The following is a 17,111-nucleotide window of genomic DNA, read 5'->3' on the forward strand; positions in this document are numbered from 1 at the left end:
TTTAGATGCAACCTTATATTTAGAGTTTAGGAAACTGTCACCAGGTCTTTTGATATTTGTCATTACTCGTTCTATTACAAAATAAAAACCAGAAAAAAGAAGCTTAGCTGGATTGTATAGACCAGATTAATTAAAGAAAAGCTTTATATTTCAACCCCTGTCTTTGATTCCTCACGGGAAGACATTTGAGTGTGTGCGATGGTAGGCGGGTTATTCAGTTATCAAGTGATTGAGCCATAAATCAATCAATCAGGAGCCAGAAGGAAAGAGTCGGTTATGAGCACTCAACCAGAACGTGTATAAGGAAATGCAGGACAGAACAAAGTAAATCTATCAGCTGTTTATGGAGACGGTAAAGAATGGTCGTACATCAGACATGATGTCACGTTTAGACAAAATAAAGGGGTGATGTCCAGCAGCAGCAGCAGGTGGCCAGTTTAAAGCCCACACATTTGATGATGTCCGGCTAAATTCAAAACCTAGAAGAAACCTGCTCAAATTATTATAGATTATCACATGAACCACTAAGTAAATGGGGGAAAATACTAACCCTTCAGTGCAGGTTTGCAGCTGGTCTTCACTGATGTTCGCTGCACAGTCACTTCCTGTGACATCCTGCAGTTATTCACCTCCTTACCTTCAATCAATGACGTAATGACCCCCTTGTACTGTTTGACAAATTGGGCTGGATGTTGGCAGGTAAAAGAATCAGCTGGAAACCTGTGGCAACGTAAGATTAACCTGGAGTATCTTTAATACACCCAGTGTACCTCTCTAGCTACTTGCTGGTGAAATAAAACATGCAAAATTAATGAAAATAAGGCTCCTGTTTTAATTACATCCCTCACAATTTAACTCAACTCTAATGTCAGATAAGGTGTTTGACAACAAATCCAACATAGAGCAGTGCAAACTAGAATACAGACAGGATAGGTTTAGCATCATTGAGGGGTTTTCATTTGTATTTAAAGTCATTCTTTAGGTTGTAGTTTATGTTGTTGCACATTTGTCTATTATCTAGTCAGGTAAATCACTACCAATTACTATTGCGTCGACCTGGAGGATAGAAAACTCACATTTACCACTGAACACTCTGCAGTGCTATAACAAAAAAAAGTCACCAGCTTACAGAGTCTGTTCCTCAGTGCCTAGACTAGTATTTATTTGCAAGATATACTTGGCTGTACATCTATTCTCCATCATGTTTGCCTAAATTACATATTTCTTCAGAAACAATCCTGACTTTTTGCAGAGTGAAAAAAGCTAATGGAACAATGAACAGCTCCAGAATATTAAGTGTTAGAAGCTATAGTAGGCACATCCAGCAGCAGTTAATAATACATAACATTGCAGACAAACAGAAAACATTTCACACTGACAGTCGCAGTCCTCTGGTTCCTAAAAGTTGTTTCTGGTATTCGCCGAATACAGTTTTTATTCCTCTGGTTTCACATGCTGGCATCCCCTTCCTGCTGGAACAAAATTTGCCAAAATGTTCCATAATCGTAGTTGTATTGTATGTTAGACGGATCATTATCCACAGACCAATACAGTTAAAGTTTATAGAGTCTACAGAGCAAGATATGCCCTCAACTTAGCAGTCAGCGGAGCTTGTAATGTTAATGTTCACTTTAGGCTACAAATTTGTGGTTTATATGGAGTATATGTTTACAGATATACCATCGTACCTCTGCACACCTTTATGTGATAGTGTGTTTGGGTATTTTTCACAAGGTTTATTAAAGTTTATTTGACATCATGACACATTTTGACTAGAAACCTGCTGAGGAAGACATTTTCTGCCCCCACCTTCTGGAACTGACTCCCTCAACATATCAGAAACTGCGCTGACACCTTCAAAAACACTGACCAAAACGCACCTTTTCAGACACGCTTTTAATCTATGATTGATGCCATGTCCTTTTGATAAATGTGGTTTTATGCTGGATTATAATTAGACTATCTTTTTCTTTTTACCTCGGAAAAACGTCTTTGAGCACCTATTAAAGCGCTTGATAAATGTAATCTATTATTCTTATGAAATAAGTAAACCAAGCTGCTCGCAACTTCCTGCTGCTTAAAAAATTAAAATAATTAAGAGTCCAACACAAGAACCTAGAACATGTTCCATGAATAATACAAATTAGATCTGATATTTCAGTATAGGCCCGAGTGATCAATCTGACACTAAATTAAAAACATATTTTTGTCACACAATTACCAAATTCTTTCTAACTTTGCTACAGAATGTAGTTTTGCATTTACACAAATGCTTATTTAACTTTGTCTGCCTCACAAAACACATCCCACCAGAGTTGTATCAAAGCCCTGAGCATGTCACACTACACATGTTGTAACACACACCTTTTCTTTAACAGCAACCTTTGCTGTCTTCTTTTACACAATCCCAGAAAGTGGTGGTTAAGAAGAACGTGTTTTTGTGCTCGTGTGATTGTGTGAGTTTTGTAATGTGTGTGTTTCCTCTCCTGGTGTGGCTCTCTGTGAGCCCACTATAACCTGCCAGCACAACTGACCTGTGGTAAGGGGGAAATCAATAGTCAATTCCATTTTGCAGCTAGCGTGTGACAGGTACTAGATAGGAGTGGATTGGGTGCATGTAAGGAGCAGGAGCGTGAGTCGGCACTTGACTGACCCTCTCCCTTTCTCTCTCTCTCTCTCTCTCTCTCTTTCAGTGTCTCACTTCCCCGCTTGCCCAAGTACATCCACTCAGAGGTCTATAAGGTAAGGTAAGGTATTTTGGGTTGTCTAGTTGCAGTTTTATTAAGTGTTTTAATCTGTACACAACATCTATTGCACGTTGTCTGTCCTGGCAGAGGGATCCTTCCATTTAAACTTTTTTTTTTCTTTTACATTTTTGGGTTGTTGTACTCTTGAAAGGTCTAAGGACAGAGTGGCATATGCAGTATGCCGTCAAAATGCTTTACATAGGCATTAACAGTAAACAATTGAAACGGAAAACAATACCATTCATAAAAAGGGATAAAACACTTAAAATAATCTAATTTGGTAACAGAGGATTCTGCAAATGGTGCAGAATTATTCACACAATATCTATAGGACCTTGGAAAGAAGCATTGATTTGACCTCAAAAGAATAATATGAACCCACTTAAACTTATATGCTAAAGGGTGAATGCCTGTTTAATCGTTTCTACCACAAAACAATAGATATGTTGTCTTGTACATATATGAAATAAATGCATATGGGTGGACACTTTGTACAGCCTCCATACACGTGATTATACCAGTGAAAAGAGGAAGCGGCACCTTCCACACTGACACTTTTCAGACATATGGCTGCTCCATCTGGGTGTTTTGATAATGTGGGCATCTAGCACAGAATATATCGGAGCCTTCACGCCAGAACACAATTTCAGAAAGCAGTTTAAATGTGGTTATCCACTTGGGTTAAGACTGAAATACAACCCTCCAGAACAGACACCTCGGTAATCCCTTTGACTTTTCTTTTAGCGCCACCAAGAGGTCGACATTTTTGTTTGTTTTGTGAAGTTCACAAACTGTACTACCGGGTGATATCTTTAAAATTGGGTGCAGATATAAATTTGTTCCCAGAGGGTCATTTTCTCATAGACTTCTATACAATCAGGCCATGGCATAGTTTTGCGGCCTTGGAGGTGCTGTTATCTTCATTAAGGAGGGACAGTCTGGGCTTCCTGATCTTGTTGTTCCCATACTGGGTACGAACTCATGCTGACCTAAGATTGGTTTTGTTGTTTTGGGACAGCTGGGCGCCAGTTTATCTGGCACCAGGTGCTCTTGTACGCATATTCTGTTGACCTAGATGACAGTTTTAGTTAGACGTAGGATCCATATTTGTTTAGCATGGCGACTGAAGAATGTTGATTGTCCATTCGGAACTGGTTAACCTCGTATTGAAGTAGAGATCTTCAGAATCGGTCGGGCAACCTGCTGTGTCAACTCGTGGCTGCAGCAAATGTCTTCTCAATTCTCCGGCCGTTAACTTCATAATAAACCTTCAGTGTTTGCCATCAAAGTTTCAGCCCTCCCCATGTCTCTCTGAGTTTCATCTCCAGTGCTCCAGAAGTTTCCACCCCATAACATATAGAAAAATGATACAATATTTCACATGTACTCAGAAATGGAAAGAATAATCAACCTGAAAATTCCTCAAACTTTGAAAACAAATCTTAGGGCACAATTTCTCCCTACCCTCTCGGGCTTCGGTATTCAGTATTTAACCGAGAAAATGATCTATTATTTCGGGAGATGTAAGATTACAGGTCTGATCTGAGAACAATTTCAAGACATGATAGGAAACGTACCTGGAATGCTTTACTATTAAACCTTGTTGAAAGAAAAATTGATTTCCAATTATGGATTTGAGTGGAGTAGTGGGAGGGCATTGTTTCAACCAAAGGAGCTTGGCCTCAAATATATAATGTTTTCAGATGTGAATTTAAGCATCCATGATTAGCAAAAGCCATGATTAGAGCAGTTTGATAGCAGTTAACCACTGTAATGCTCTGTATAATAAGAGATAGATATGAAAGGATATTCCCAGCAGTGACTAATTCGGGGTTAGTCACATCTCTAATGTGAATAAGAATCTGAAAAGGAGACAGCATCGCATTAAGTACAGTACAAGAACCGTAATCAAACCTTGAAAAGCTTCATCAGTTCAACTTGGCTTCAGGGCCCTCAGCTAATTTTACAGCTCACTGAAACGTAGCGTGTAATACCCAGTGGATGGAGAGCACTGCGTTCATTAGTGCTGATTAGAAAAAAAAGATCAAGCTAAATATGTCAACGCATGATAACCAGTCAATGTATTTTTAATTAGTGCCTGCTTCTCTTGTCTCATGTTGATTCCTATTCACAAACCTACCACTGCGTGCATTTAATTCCTCCTCCAGCGGTCTCTTGATTAACAGTTAGCTTCCATTATGTTTCTGAGAGCGCCGTAGTGACCGAGCCGGGATGCAGACGTTAGATTAAAAGTTGAGTGGGTGAGCTCACTGGCTCGCCTCGTGCACCATTTGAAACGAGGCCTCAGCGAATCATTTTACAATTTAATAAGCTAATAAACGTAATATGGCAAGTAGTTCCAAGTGCCCTTGGGGGGTCAAGGCGCGGTTTACAATCCCATTTAAGAGCTTGTTCTATTACTGTGCTGACAAAGGCTTGGGCAGGCTCACAGAGAGACATGGCTGTGTTTTTTGAAGCAGCCTTTGTGATTCAGCAGATCTGATACTTCAGAGATCAAGCTCAATGCAGAGGGGTCAGACTGAACCAGACCGATTGCATTTTTCAAGACTGACTCATACATAGGGCTTTTGACTGGAGCCATATTAACACCTTTTGCAAAAAAGACTATCAAGTGAAATTGAATCGGCTCCTTATTGTTATACACACAAAGGCCAAAACCCTCACATTTTTAAAGATTGATATTCAGTTTCTTCAAAGTGAGCTATAATGACTGTTATTATTTCTCCACCGACAATCCCACAGGCAGTATAACAAAAAATCTTCCATTAAATACTGAAAACCCGGCTGTTGCAACCTTAACTTTGCCAATAACATCAGAAAAAAGTTGCAGCATTTAAAAAGTTGTGGCTTATTGAAAGCTAATGCGCTTGTAGGTTTCTTGCCTTTTCAGAATATGTATCGTCAAAAGAGTATGCACTTATTTTGAAACCATTTGGATTAAAGCCTCATTTAAAGGAAATGTAATGTGAAGCATTCAAATGTAATGTAACTCAAGGGGCACACAGACATCCAGCAAGGCCAAATGACCCTTCTTGCAAAGTGAAGATTGAAAAATAATTGTATAATTTTGTGAGTTGGATCTGCTCCACAATTTAATGGGATCCTACTTCAAGTGCCCATGCTACACTCTTTCACTTCTTCTGCTGACAAACAAACAAACCAGGAGTCATGAATATTAAAACATCCGATATCACCGAGTATACTCCAGATTTGATCATTTTTAGTAGAATTATTCAACTCGCGTCTTTCGAGGAAACCCTGATTTGAAACACCCCACTTTTCTTCCCATAACTGTGCCCTATGATTCATGTGTTTCTTCCTGGAAAAAAGTGAAGTTTCACAAATTCAAAACAAGGATGTTGAAGCTGCTGCTGTTGCTGCTACTGCTGCTTGGCACACACACACACACACACACACACACACACACACACACACACACACACACACACACACACACACACACACACACATCCATCCTCCAACCTGAGGTGCTTTGAGTTTCATCTGCTGCTATCAGGCTGATGAGAGCCTCTCGTCTTTCTGGGTCTGCTGCAGCTGCTGTGTGGTGAGTGGAAAGCCTCCATTATGGCTCTCCTTTAACTTCAATTCAAGTGATTTGCTGTCCCTTTCATTTTGAGATTTGTGCCAGATTTAAACCTTTAAAAGGTAAACTTCAGAAAAACTTCTTTCTGAGTTACAGGGTATAGTGTTGCCTCCTGATCCAACTTACGGACCGCTCAACTTAATTACATTGAAAACACTTGTTTATCACAGGATTTATGCCGCTGGGTTTTGAACGTGTGCCAGTTATTATCCTTTGTAAGTTCCTGCATCGTAACGCCAGTATATTTTTAAAAAATGTCCCTCGAATATTTAGGATTTACGGAGGAAATCTAACATAAAATCGTTATTTAAAAGTAAAGATAGTTGGAATTCAAAGCTTATAACATAAACAACTTTTTAGTTTTGCTGTTTTCAGCTTTATCTTTGTGAGAACAGCTATTGCCTTGGCTTTGTTGTTCTGTAATTTTTCCAAACTGTAACAGTGTGGTTATGAAATAATGCTGTCGAAAGATTTGGAATAAATTAATGATCTGGTCGTCCATTAAAAAAGAGGATGTGAAGCTGAAGCTTATTTCTAGCCTTTCTGACTTTTACAACTGGTGACAAATGCAGTGACTTTTGAGATAGAAGGAACATTTCTAGGATTTTTTTTCTAAATACCAAAGACATGTTCTTTCTTTAACGCTTTTTGTATCCCTTACTTATAGAATAATACATTTTACAAGAAATAATAACAAAAAGGGGAAATAGTGGCCTGTTTGGCAATGTGTCTCAAGGATATTGCCAAATCCTGAAAGTGGGCGTTTTGTAACCTCCAACAGCAACGGGAAAGGAAACATATGGTGGCCATCGCAAAATGTATCTCTACGCATTGTGACATGACTCACTGTTACACAAAATAAAAATCAGATTCATTTTTTTACCATGGATTAATTAGGAACAAAATTCACGAACTCACCTAAAATAAAGAGTTTCAGTGGATAGAGTCTTGTGACAAATTGTTACTTTTGACAAAACACAATCCAAACATAATAACATGTCTCTTCTTCCCTCTCTTTGTACCGATTGTGTTATGTCAGAGACGCAGGGTCACCTATTAGTGCTAAGTTTCTAAAAAGAAAAACATGCACAAATTGGAGCCTTTATTCACATGTCTGCAAAGAAACAGGGAATTTCCACTTCTTTCACATCCCTTTAACGCGGATTTCAACAAATATAGTGGTTTGAGAAAAGGGATCTTACTGTGAGTTTGACTGATGGTTACAAATGATTTAAGTCTTCCCTCCTTGTCTTATTTGACCGTCTGGAGATAATATTTCTGCATTAAGGTTAAGAGTTGTTCTAGAACAGAAATACTTGGAAGCTGTGTTAAAGGAAATCTCTTGTTCTTTTCGCTTTGAAAGAAAAATTGTAACTGAAGTCTCATATCATCAGTTAGTCAGTTAAGAACTAAAATTAGCATCAAATAATAAAACACAAGTTTGATCCACTTTAGTGAAAGAGGGAGTTAAAAGTATTAAAAACACTATTAATTACTGCTTTTTGTAGTCATTTAATGCCAGAATTATTACTTTTTAGGACAGTTGTTTTCCATTAAAACATCAGAAAATAATCAGAATAATTCCTCGGGACCAGGAGGACATCTTTAAATTGCTTGTTTTGTTTATTAAAGGTCCACAATCCAATTGGTTGGATAGAAATATAGTAGGCATATTATAAACCACATAAGTAGCAGCAATTAGCACAAATGAAGCATTGTCTTTTTCAGAGTAATCACTGCCAAAATGACTTGTCTGAACAAAACTAAATTCTGTTTTGATTGGTGAAACATATTGTGAAATGTGTTATGAAATATCTCACAACCACAATTTGGAGTCAGATGGCTCACGACTGTTTACGTGATAAACCATCTGTGCGTCTGTGAAAGTGTGTCAACTCTCTGTTTTGACATGAAATATCTTAACATGTGAAACACTCAACACTCACAAATCAACAGTCACTAACAGCTTTTTTCTTTCCTCTCGCAGACACAGAAATGCTGTGAAGGCATGTCTGAGCCTTGTTGGTGTTGCTTTGTAAGCCGGGAATCAGAGTTCATTTGAATGTCATACTTTCATGGTTGTTTATTGGTGAGTATTTAAAAAAAACCACGAAATTACTGTCATATTCACAACACTTAATCTTGAAGTTCCAACTGATTCTTCAACTTAGGAAGCACGTTTTGACTTATTATGTTAATTTGTAGGTTAATTGTTGTAATGTGTGCCTCTACTGTGAGATGTTTACTTGCTCTAATGTTCAAAAACGTCTTTATTTTTCTCATACTGCCTGTGCTGTGGGGGGGGGGGGGCGTCATAGAGAAACTCCCTTTGTAGGGAACTGCAGACCTTTCACATGCAAAAACAAAAAAACACACTAGAGGAAGGGGAAAACCTCAAATGTAGAATATTTTCCCTTTTAATATCAGCAGTTTAATGTAGAATCACTCCCATCTGCTTTGGTTAAAAGTCTTCTGCTCATTATACATGACCAATCAGCTATAGAGTGCATTTCCAAAAAGGCTGGTTCCCTTCATACAACTGGTAATTAAATGATTCCTGCTTGGAGAACTTTTATCTCTATAATATAAAAGTATAAGAGCATAAGAGGAGACATGCAGCATTTGATGTATTCAGTCACCAAATCATTTAAATTTAAATTTGCAACAGCTTGCATGTCACATCCTTTGTGTAATCATTTTACATAAATGTGGACCCAGAAGTGTGTCATGTCATTGTAAGAGTTTCTCCACCTTTTCACAGGCAGCACTTTAGGTGTCTCTTCATTCTTGTGTTGGGACGCAGGGGATGCATTCTCTTGCCGTCTATTTATATTGAAATATGTTTGCGTTAAGGAGATCATAACCTTCCTCACATCACCCCAGCCCCACCAAACATTTGAAGCACCATGTTGATGATGTGTTTTGAACCGGCAGACGTTATCACTCTCTCTTTCTTCCCCACACAATGCACCATGTCTCTCTGAAATGAACAGCAATTCAAATGCTGTTTTGAAAGGCCATGAAAGTTTGCAATTTAGAAGTAATGCATTTCCTTTTGGCTGCCTAACAGGTCTTATCATCAGGATATCCATGTTGCTGTTGGTGATTGTCATGCTGCTGGCATTTGTGAATGGAGTGAGAAATGGTGAGTGTGAAAAGCAAATCTAAATGGAAATACCTAACCAGCATTTACGGAGTGAATTGTTATTACACTTTTTCTGACTTTTGCCTTAGGAGGTTCTGTCCAATTTTTCTACAGCTAAACTTGGCATTTACAATTAAGATTCTTGTCAAATTGCCACAGCTTCATTAATTTTCTCATTGTTAGAGGATGACGTACAGCCGTGTGCAAAGGTCCAGACGGCCAGCACAGTGGTGCCTTTGGGGTCGCCTGTCAGCGCCACCTGTGTGATCAGGGACAACTGCCCTCTGGTCATTGGACAAGCTGTTCACATAGAGTGGCGACTCGGAGATCGCTTATTCCCCGGCAGCCTCGTGGCCAATGAGAGCGGCATGGGGTCGGAGGTTGTGATACCGAGCTTTAATCACACCAGGGGTTTCCTCACCTGCTGCGTCCAGGCCTCTACTCTTCAAGTGGTCGGAGGAGTGGAGATCAGAGCTGGATGTGAGAAAGATTTCAACTTCTTGTGCATGTTTTTTCATTGCTATCAACATGCCAAGCAAGAAAAAACCTGGGAATGTTTGGTAAATTGCTAATGAAGGAAAACGTTTCATATGTCTTTCTGATCTTAACTTAAAACAATAGAAAGTTTTAACATTGAACACTTTAATTAACTTACAAGCAATTTTTTGACTACCCATCTAAGAGATCTGACACATTTTAATAGATCTAAACATGTTTTCCGTGGTTAACAGCAAAGAGTGTATCAGAGGATCGATGTATAATATCAAAAAAGATGTTAGAAATGTTCATTTAGACTACTTTGGAACTTTCTTTGCCCAAAAAAACAATTTAATTTTGATCTAAAACATAAAAAAACAGGTGAAACAAAAATCTGCATATCTTTAGTTTTTCACAATGTTTTTGACGTACAAAAGACATTAATGTCATACATATTAAGCTACATGCTTATTTTTGTCTGCAGTAAAACCACTACTACTTATAATAAAATCAACAAACATTTCAAAATAAAACAAATATTCTTTTTTGCTTCCATAGATCCACTACTTGTCCCACATAATGTCTTGACATAACATCTCCCTAATATCCTCATTATCTGTTTTTGTTTCATCTATAGATCGACCAGAAGCACCGCAGAATATCAGCTGTCAGACCAACCTCACCACCCCCAACACCCTGACCTGTAGCTGGGATCCTGGGCAGCAGGAGACCCACCTGCTCACAAAGTACAGCCTCCACACAGAGATATGGTAATATTCTAACAGGAAAAAGACTGAAGCACTTACCAGAAAGCCAACATCATTGGTGTTAGGAATGTGGTGTCTGTTCATTTGCACAACTGCGTTTCTCATGTTATGATTTCCTCATTTCAGGGATACAAACGAGAACTTCACTTACGAGCTGCCTGCGGGAGTCCACCGTTATATTATCCCTCGCACCGGCTTTGGCCTTTTCTCAGATATGAAGATATACGTGAAGGCGGTGAATGAACTTGGGGAGGCCACCTCAGCACCCATTATATTAGAGCCAGTCAGTGCCGGTGAGAAATGTTGTTTTATATTGGGGGGGAAAAAATACCTCAATCAAATTACACCACATACATTACCAATTAGTTTTACATATCCAGGTCTGAATACAAGTGTACTGTCTTTGTTATGTTGGAGCTGTGCAAAGTCTGACAAATGTAATCAAGGGAAGTTACTTAACCTTTTTTAAATCGTCATCAGTCTCAATAGGAATGAAGTGGTAAATTGGTGCTTTGGTATTTTGATTCTCCTCTACCTTTTAACCAATATTGCAAAAGAACATTTAACTGCTGTTTTAACGGCATTTCCAAAAATGCCCATCCTGATAATCTGATGCACCGTATATATTGTTTTATGAAAATGAAAATGTGAAGCTGATACATGAGAGGCACACGCTTGGATTGAAACTTTTCTGCACAGATTAGAACATCTAAAAGTATTATTAGGGGAAAATAAATCAAATCTTTTGCTTTGTTGTCAATTTTTCTACAGCTAAGTTTGACCCACCAACGATTCTGAAGATTCAAGCAGAGTCAAAAAGGTACGGCTGCCTGAAGCTGAGCTGGAGCTTATCTCAGCAGCAGGCCTGGATGCGTGACTTACGCCTGAACCTGGAAGTCCGAATCAAAACTGCTGACAGCAGCTACTGGAGCGAACAGCCAGTGAGCACAATCTCTTCCATTTTCATTATCAACTAAAACTTCATTTTAAACATTTCTTCCACTTTAAATATATATACATATATCAGAATTATATTTAATTTGTCATAGTCTTATTGTAATTACTTTTTTTATGATACTTCTTTTTAAATAGTCCCATATATTTCTATGATTTAAATATATGTTTATATTTAGAATATTTCATTTTATTTCTACATTTTTGTAATATTTTATGATTTCCACAATTTAGTCAATCTTACTGACTTTTTTATATAGACACAAAAGCAAATTCCTTGTATGTTTAAAACAACCTGGCAATAAACCACATTATGTTTCTGGTTATGAAAAGCAACCCTACAGTATTATAACCTGCTTTAAGTTCATAATCTCATGTCACTATGTGCTCTGGGACACATGTTAGATCCTGGTAAACCGGGTTAGACCAGCTAGATCTGTGGACCAGTGTCGTCTCCGTCACGGGACGCAGTATCTCGCCCAGATCAGAGTCCGATACCAGCAGAGCCCCTGGAGTGAGTGGAGCAGCCGCCAGTCTGGAGTCACCTTGGAGACTGGTAGGTCTTAGATCAATTCAGAGTGACACAATCAGTCATTTCCAATCTGTCGCCTTTTCTTCCATTCCCTGCTCTTTTCAATATATGCTAATGCCTTGTCCAACATCTCCCATTGCTTTGCTCTATAGCACAGGCTGAATTGACGTATTGAATTCTGCCACACATTCTTGTCTGTGAATCCATAAAACCCGTCTTACATGGAAAGTTTTTTAAAGAGTGAGAAGAGAAGTGTAGGCTTTTTCTGACGAGCTGCTAAACTGACAGCGTTTCTTTCTTTTAGCTCCCGCTGGACGCCTAGACTCGTGGATGAAGGTATCGGGGGATCAACTGCACAAACAACTCAACATACAATTGTTTTGGAAGGTACACACATCACACTTTACATGTGGCTTGACACTTTTCACAGATTGATTTGTTTTCTGTTATAGCTATGGTTGAGTGTGTGCGGTTCGCCTCTAAAATGCCCTCTCAAATTTGTTTCCTCTCCTTTCAGCCATCAAAACAATTCCGCGCCAACGGCCAGAATCTGTCATACATTGTCTCAGGAAAGAAGCTGCCAGTTACGAATGGAAAAGTCTGCTCTACAAAGGGGAATTACTGTACCTTCCAGCTTCCCGAGAGAGCAAAGAAAATTTATCTGAGTGCTGTAAATGCAGCAGGAAAATCCTCCCCAACTGAAGTTCGGATTCACCTACCAAAAGGTTACATTTACTGCCTTAAATCTGCTTGAAGAGGCCCTATTATGCTTTTTGTGGTTCTCCTTTCCTGTAGTGCGTTAAGTCTGTTAATAGTCTGCAAAGGCTAAAATCCAGAAGTTCCTTCCAGAGGGAGTTTCTTTCCCACACACTCCCCCCTGCCTGAAACGCCTCAGTTGGACTTCCTTATTTACTTCTGTAACATAGTGACATCACTACGCAACACATGCACTTCTACTGGCTAGTGCTTCAACACATTGTACATGATAGGCTAAGGCTTCTCATAGCAACAGAGCCGGCCAGCTAACCAATCAGAACAGACTGGGCTATGGTTTCTGACAGAGGGTTAAAAGAGGTGCCGCAGCACAGGCAGTATGAGACAAATAAACACCTTTTTGAACATTAAAGCATGGAGACATGTCGCAGTAGAGGCACATATTACAAATATGAACCTGAAAATGAGCATGATAGGGCCCTTTCAAACTGGCTTAGAAATGGCTCAAATATGATACAGTTTAAAGAACCTTTTTGTGTTTTTTTTTCTGTAGATCGTGCCGTGGTTTCAGACGTCTCAGTCATTCCTCAGGACGACAGATCTCTACTGGTTCAGTGGAAAAACCTGGTTTCCTCAACTCTCATTGGCTTTGTGGTAGATTGGAGACCTTTGTTAAAAACAGACCTCTCTCTCACCCAATTTGAAATAACCGACAGAAACCAGACACGTCTTGTTATTACGGGTATGTTTTGTGGTATTTGTATGGCAGATTTTAAAATCCATGTCCTTCTTATTGCTCTCAGTTTTTATATGGTTTTCCTAATCTAGTCTTCATCCTTCAGGCCGAGAATCCGCTTTTATACTGTCTCCTTTTTCATGTGCCTGCACACTCTGTCAAAGCTTATGGGCACTGATACACTCTAACCTCTTGACTCTCATCAATAGGCAGCTTTGAGCCCTACAAGCCCTATGGGATCTCTGTGTATCCCAGGTTTAAGGATGGAATAGGCCTTCCTCAGACTGTTAATGCCTACTCGAGACAAAAAGGTAAGTCACTAAAGACCCAAAGAGGATCACACAAAGAGCAGGCAGAGCTGTGAGAGAGGCGAGCTGCCTCAACTTTGTGAGAAAAGAGTTGCTACATGAGTAAAAAAAAAAGGAAATTGTGCAATCCATCAGAATCAGCTGATACATGATGAAATAATGCCCTCTTGTGGATAGAGATGAATAATTTTGCTGCTGCTCTGAAGGTCAGACTCAGAATTAGAAGAACTTTATTGTCAGTATACTCTATTTCCTTGATGCAGTTAAAAATATAAACACCTTAATAAATGCAGTGGTGAAAGCAGAAATAAAAAGCAGTTGCAGCAAAGAGAAGAATACAAAAACAGAACGCACTAGTTACATTAAATTGACACACTTGCAAAGGTACAAAACAAACCGGTTTAAGTGTTAATAAGTAGTTTGCTACTTATAGTTGTAATAAAAAAATCCCCCTGATATTTGTTTTAAAGCTCCATCCATGGTTCCGAAAATACAAATTAAAAAGAGCTGGCAGTCACATGTTGAGCTCACCTGGGATGAAATACCGTTAGACCAGAGGAACGGGATCATCCAGAGCTACAAAGTCTTCTACTGTGATAAAAAGGGAACCATTAACGGTAAGTTAAAGACTATAATTTGGACAGATTTAAAACATTCTTTTATGTACTTGACGCTAAGTGATGTCTGACTCTTCTTTTAGTTGTGAGTGCTGAACCAGGAGAGAGGAGGGTGGTCCTGAAAGGCCTCAACACTGAGTCTCTGTATGAAGCTTTCATGATGGTTAGCACGTCTGGCGGGAGCATGAACGGATCAACGATTCAATTTAATATGGATCCTTTCGGTCAGTATTATTGTCTGAATTTGGCTTTCTAAAATCATTGAGTCTATATTGTCACAACACACATCCAGGATGTGTATTTCTCTCCTCTCAGATGCGGTTACTGTTGTGACGACTTTGATTGTGTCGGGTGTTGGACTGTCATTGGTGCTTATAATCATAGTCATGACTTGTTTCTCCAACCACAAAAGGTGAGATCCTTGCTACGCTGTCTTACCCGGTGAAGGTGTGATATAGTTTATCCTGTTAAACATTTCTCTTTCTTTTGCAGGCTGAAAGGGCGTTTTTGGCCAGCTGTTCCAGATCCGGCTAATAGCAGCATCAAGAGATGGACATCAGAATCGACCCAGGTGCTGAAATAAGCCTGTGCAGCAGAAAATGATTTTTGCAATGGCCCTATTTAGTTTAAAGCTGCAATATTCAATATTTTATACGAACAAGAGAATGTCTGAGAGAATGCAGGCAGCAAAAATGCTATAATACAACCTTTGTACTGTACATCTCCTGCCCAGCTAAAAATAAGCTAAAAATGTTCGAAAGATATTGCACTCAGGAGCTGGAGACCACAACAAAGCTCAAAAAAGAGAATATTTGACTTGGATATTAAACAAACACAACTTTAAATGAATAATAATGCTGCTCAGGGGAAAAAAGCCTTTTATTGCTGCTTTAATTAACATAATGAAAATGCCAAGCGATATACAGGCTGTATGTTCCTTTATTATTGAAAGACATTGAGTGACTTATTTAATATCCTTTTGTCAGGATTCCCATCTTGACTGGGACAATGAGGAGCCCAATCCGATGTACCTGTCCCACCTGAGCTTCCTGGAGCTCCCTGTGAAACTCAGTAAGGAGGACGATGACCCCTGGTTAAGCAACAAAGAAGACACCAGTGACCTTGGGGAATCCATTTGTGGTTCACCCTTCCTCTCTGGCTACTGCGGGTCAAACAGCGACTCTGTTCCTTACGCTACTGTGATCTTCTCTGGTCCCTGCGACAGTCTTACATCCAAAGACCCTCATGTGTACCTGCGTTCTGAGTCCACGCAGCCCCTCCTGGAGAATGAAGAATCCGTCACTCCAAAGTGCTACCAGAATATGGCAACGGATGGGATGCAGAGTGAGCAATGTTTCTTTGGACCGTGCCATAATTGCGTACCTGAGGAAGGGAACGACCCAAGGATTCTGTGGGATGACTTTCCTTTTCTACACTCCTTGACCTTAAATGATACTCAAATTGACTAAAGTACTTGATTATAAGAGTAGCTGCTTTGCAAAGATGAAGAAGTAGATGTGGGTTGGCGTAATGAGATGATTGTGATAAGTTGATTCTACAGAGTGCACAGCTGTAAATGCATGCGAGATTTAATGATAAAATCACTTTAAAATGTAATGATGTTGATTCTTTTTTCTGTACCGCACTTTTTAAGAAAACAATATTGTTGAGAATTGTTGTGTTTTGTAAATGGCCTGATAAACGGGATTTGGAATAAAATAATTCAACAGAAACAAAATAAAACAGCTGCTGATCTTTTTTCCTCATTTAAATATTTGCTCTTGCACAAATCTACGGAGAAAATCAAGTATTTATTAGTTATCCAAAACATTTTTATGAACTTGAACACCGGTGTGAAATGCTGTATTGGTCACTTGCTGATAAATTAGGACACCTTATTGTCTCTCTATTATTTAATCCAAAATGTCAGTGTTGCCCAACTACTTCACAAGTTAGAGGTCTTTGAAAGTGAAGGTTAATATATTAGAAGAGCCATAAAACATCTCCCCCACATACTATCCGTCTTGTAATTGTATTGTATTTGGATTCAACTTGGATCATCTATTTGTCATGTGTCTCTTATTAAAAATAAGGTATACCACTGCAACGTTAGAGTAGTGTAGCCAATGTCCATTTGTATAAATTTGATCAATCAGTGTACACATTTTCAAACCATTACTGATCTAGTATTATATTATAAATGCTATTATATTTTGGATTCAATGACTCACTGCTATGAGTTTTAATTTTGTATTAAAACCACATTCCACCCAACCTAAAAACCAGCAACAACTTAAGCCTCTCACAAAATCCTTCTCAAATACAGTTGTGGTATATTAAATCGGTTCATATATACAGTTAGTTACTCTCTGAGGTCATAGAGAGTGCAGAGAAGATGTTGTTCAGAGAGAATGGGGTGCCATAGGATGTTGCATAACATCTGGAATACGTCAGGGGCCTCCCATGAACATATACATGTCACTTTAGTG

At 39.0% G+C, this 17,111-nt stretch overlaps 1 protein-coding gene across 2 annotated transcripts; it reads left to right on the forward strand.

The window, feature by feature from the left end:
- Positions 1-6,200: 6,200 nt before the first annotated feature.
- On the forward strand, positions 6,201-16,365 carry csf3r (colony stimulating factor 3 receptor). 2 transcript variants are annotated; one of them, XM_063878957.1, is made up of 17 exons: positions 6,201-6,333; positions 8,360-8,461; positions 9,443-9,517; positions 9,701-9,997; positions 10,632-10,764; positions 10,888-11,054; positions 11,533-11,702; positions 12,121-12,271; positions 12,552-12,634; positions 12,765-12,972; positions 13,515-13,703; positions 13,907-14,008; positions 14,476-14,622; positions 14,706-14,846; positions 14,938-15,034; positions 15,115-15,193; positions 15,609-16,365. In XM_063878957.1, the coding sequence occupies exons 3-17, from the start codon at positions 9,463-9,465 to the stop codon at positions 16,089-16,091; spliced, it is 2,502 nt and encodes an 833-aa protein (XP_063735027.1). In that variant the 5' UTR covers positions 6,201-6,333; positions 8,360-8,461; positions 9,443-9,462; the 3' UTR covers positions 16,092-16,365. The 2 variants fall into 2 exon arrangements, with proteins under 2 accessions (XP_063735027.1, XP_063735028.1); XM_063878958.1 differs by lacking the exons at positions 6,201-6,333; positions 8,360-8,461; positions 9,443-9,517 and having other exon boundaries at positions 9,953-10,077.
- The last annotated feature ends 746 nt before the right edge of the window (positions 16,366-17,111 follow it).

The sequence above is a fragment of the Eleginops maclovinus genome, chromosome 3 (genome assembly GCF_036324505.1).
Source record: "Eleginops maclovinus isolate JMC-PN-2008 ecotype Puerto Natales chromosome 3, JC_Emac_rtc_rv5, whole genome shotgun sequence".
NCBI lineage: Eukaryota > Metazoa > Chordata > Actinopteri > Perciformes > Eleginopidae > Eleginops > Eleginops maclovinus.